The sequence below is a fragment of the Miscanthus floridulus genome, chromosome 19 (assembly GCF_019320115.1).
Source record: "Miscanthus floridulus cultivar M001 chromosome 19, ASM1932011v1, whole genome shotgun sequence".
NCBI lineage: Eukaryota > Viridiplantae > Streptophyta > Magnoliopsida > Poales > Poaceae > Miscanthus > Miscanthus floridulus.
The window spans coordinates 6043139-6046911 of record NC_089598.1 but is presented as its reverse complement, the minus strand read 5'-3'; the positions used below and the strand labels follow the sequence as shown (position 1 = coordinate 6046911).

Sequence of the window (3773 nt, the reverse complement as noted above, 5' to 3'; positions counted from 1 at the left end):
AAAAAAAAAAAGGGGAAAAGCTTTGCCGAGTGCCTTCCTGACCCGGCACTCGGCAAAGACGCCGTCAACAGCTGACGGCCGATTTTCTTTGCCGAGTGCCCGACAAACGGCACTCGGCAAAGAACCCTTCGCCGGATACGGCTTTGCCGTTTGCTCTTTGCCGAGTGTGGCACTCGACAAAGCCTTTGCCGAGTACAATAGGGCGGCACTCGGCAAAGAGCGCGTCTCCCGTAGTGACAGATGCCCTAATTGAGATGGAGCTTGGATTTTGGATCCCTCAGCGTTGATTCGTTCCGTTGGATTGGGCTGCACAAACGTTAAATTATTCTCCTCATTCGTTGTCATCACAAAAGTTGGATCAAATCGTGATTAACAAGGACCGGGACCTCACGCTCTTGCCATGCATCTTTGCTTGCGTGCGATTGGCATGCACGCATGCATCTTTATATATTCTTTATTTAATTAATTGCGTGTAGTCCGGCCGCCGCAAATTAAAGAATATATTCGAGCGCGGCGATGGACAGGAGGACACGGCTATATTATACGGGTAAGTATGCATCTCGTAGAACAGCAGCAAGCAGCAAGCGCGCCAAGGGGCAAGGGAACAGCTAGTGACGTAGGTAGCATAGGTAAAGCTAGCGACCCATCGCCGGTGGTGATGGCCGTCGTAGCCGGAAACGAAACCGACCAAGGCGCTGCTGCGAGGGAGAGTGACAACACATGGGCACAGGCCAAACAAGTAGATCCCGAGCTGTTGATGGCTGCTCACTGCGGCAACAGCAAGCGGCTCAAGGAACTGCTCCGGGTGAATGACGAGGATCAATATGCGCATGACATGGTGGAGGCGGCAGAAGCATCAGAAGCCGTCATCGTGGATGTCGTCCCCCGCCGCCCTCCTGCCCCGGCGGCAGCACCTGACGATGGGGTGACCATGGAGGGGGACATGGTGGAGGCGGCAGAAGCATCAGAAGCCGTCATCGTGGATGTCGTCCCCCGCCGCCCTCCTGCCCCGGCGGCAGCACCTGACGATGGGGTGACCATGGAGGGGGACACCCTGCTGCACGTGGTTGCAGCATGCGGGGACGGCGAGGACTTCATCGACTGCGCCAAGACGATCGTCCGCGTCAGGAGGAACAAGGGTGGCGCTGCTGCGATGCGCCTAGCCCTGGAAGCGCGCAACAGCAATGGCGACACGCCCTTGCATCGCGCGGCAGCTGCCGGGAACGCCAGAATGATCTCCTGGCTGGTTGGTCTGCTGGCCAACGCCGCTGACCAGGCGGCGGTGAAGGAGTTAGTGCGAATGCAGAACAAGTGTGGAGAGACCGCGTTGCACCAGGCGGTCCGCGCTGCTGCCAACAAGGTGGCCTGCATCGACCACCTGATGGACGTGGACCCAGAGCTGTCCTGCCTTCCATTCCCACATCAGGAGGAGGAGGAAGATGCTGGTCCTTCCCCGTTGTACTTGGCCATCTCACTGGGTGAACTCGAGATTGCGCGGCACCTGTATGTCAAGAGCAATGGCAAGCTGTCCTATTCCGGACCAGATGGCCGGAACGCCTTGCATGCAGCGGTTCATCGTGGCCAAGGTAAGTAAGATTAAACTAAGCTAGTTTAATACTTGCTATGCATGCACGGTACGTACGTAGTGCTAGTAATTTAATGATCGCATGTACGTGTCTGGCTGCAGCGCTGCCTATGATTTTGGAATGGCTCATCAAGGACATGAAGCCTAAAGAAGGCAGTAGTAGTGTGTGTCTTGTCTCGCGGCTGACTAGCCAAAGGGACAGGAAGCAGAAGGGAAGCACCCCTCTTCACTTGGCCGCGTCGTTGAACGGGTGGCCAGGCGCGGGGTTTCTTTCCAGACGGTTTCCAAAAGTTTGGCCGACGGCCGAATCAGTGGCTACACTGCTGCTGGATGCTAACGAATCCACGGTGTACCAGGCGGACGACCAAGGATGGTACCCCATACACGTCGCTGCAGCGTTTGACAGCCTTGGCGTCGTGAAGGTGCTGCTGGACGACATGGAGAGTCGTCGTCGTCGTCAGGACTGCGCCACCCTGCGAGATGGCAAAGGACGGACTTTCCTCCATGTTGCTGCCGAGATGAAGAACCACAGCGGTGCTGCCGCTGTGGTTCAATATGTCTGTGGTGAAATGCCACAGCAATTGTCATCGATGATTCTGAATGCGCAGGACAGCAACGGGGACACGGCTCTGCACGGCGCTGTCCGTGCTGGGAACCTTGCCGCCTCCACCAGTCTACTTAGGAATCGGCTGGTACGCTTGGACGTGGCAAATAAAGATGGGATGACACCTCTTGATCTTTCATGGACTACGCTCCCTTCAGGGTTTCGTTATGCATTTGTAAGTATATTATTTACTAATAAGTTGGAGGTTCTATCACCTTATATATCCCTACCCGCGTCTCCCTTCTCTTCATTCTCTGTGCACGCCACTAATTTAGGCAAGTTGTATCACCGTACTGCAGAATCCAAGAAATGTTGTACACCTGTCATTGCTTTATTCAGGAGCTCCTCATGGTGGAGGCCGGCCGGACCTCTCCTATGAAAAACACAGCAGCGAAAGAGACGTAGTGGAGGAATCAAAGAAATATACAGAGGCAACGCAGGTGACGAGCATTGTTACTGCGCTTATCGCGACTGTGGCATTTGCCTCGGCTTTCACATTGCCTGGAGGTTACCGAGCAGACGGCGCTGCTGCTGCAGGCACGGCATTGCTTGCTGGGAAGAGCTATGCTTTCGACGCGTTTATCCTCGCCGACACGCTGGCATTCATCTTCTCCATGGCGGCTACATGTTCTCTAGTCTATGCCGGGTTGCCGGTTATGGACATCTCCATCCGCAACTGGTACTTCAACGTTTCGGCGTTCTTGCTGCAGAGTGCAGCGAGGAGTTTGGTGGCCGCTTTTGGCTTGGCCTTGTACGTCGTCCTGGCTCCAGTTGATCACAAGACTGCAGTTGCTGTCTGTGCTATTGTTTTCGCAACTTCGCTGTATGGGAACACGGGAGCTCAGCAGGTTAATCATGTGGCATACACGGCCCGCACTCGGATTGGAATGCGACGAGTTGTGGTATGCTTTTTCACAGCATTTATTAGTTGTGGTGCCTTGGTAAACTTTGGGTCCTACATAATAATATTCGGTCTCCCAGCAATTCTCAAGTGTTGGCGATATAACACTACTTTATAGTATGTGCCAGGATTAATTAGAGCTAGCTAATCACATTCATAGTACCATACCATTTGTTCCTCTACTCAATATATATATATTATCCTTTGTAACCAGCTGTACTTTTTAGATAATAATGGAACAAGCTATGTTGTTGTATTATTTATCAATAACTGTTTTTTATCGGTAAATCAATTTTTTTCTTTAAAAAAATATAGTTTCTGCTGCATCGCTTGAAAGGTTTCCTGCAGCTTCCATTTGTCGCACATTATAACCGCATCAGGTATACAAAGAGCTACCATGCATTGATTGATTCCATTTTCCTTACGATAATTCTTGGCCACAGTCGCCCGTCCCGTCCAGACGCGGCTGCTCCACTCGTCCGCTCTGCCGCTTGCTCTCTCAAATAAAAAAATCTCCTGCGCTTATCCCTTCCGCTCCTCCACTCGTCCGCTCTGGCACTCTCTCTCAAAAAAAAACTTCACTGCACTTATCTCTTCTGCCTAGATCCGTGCCATCCTCTTCCCACATTAGATTCCTCGCCTCCAAGGTCCATCTCTTCCCCGCCCCGGCACCGTCGCCCGCT

General features: G+C 52.9%; 1 protein-coding gene across 1 annotated transcript; it reads left to right on the top strand.

Annotated features, from left to right (window-relative positions):
* The first annotated feature begins 1231 nt into the window (after positions 1-1231).
* LOC136525452 (protein ACCELERATED CELL DEATH 6-like) lies at positions 1232-3500 on the top strand. The gene is made up of 4 exons (XM_066518434.1): positions 1232-1584; positions 1680-2364; positions 2489-3091; positions 3471-3500. The coding sequence occupies exons 1-4, from the start codon at positions 1232-1234 to the stop codon at positions 3498-3500; spliced, it is 1671 nt and encodes a 556-aa protein (XP_066374531.1).
* Positions 3501-3773: the final 273 nt, after the last annotated feature.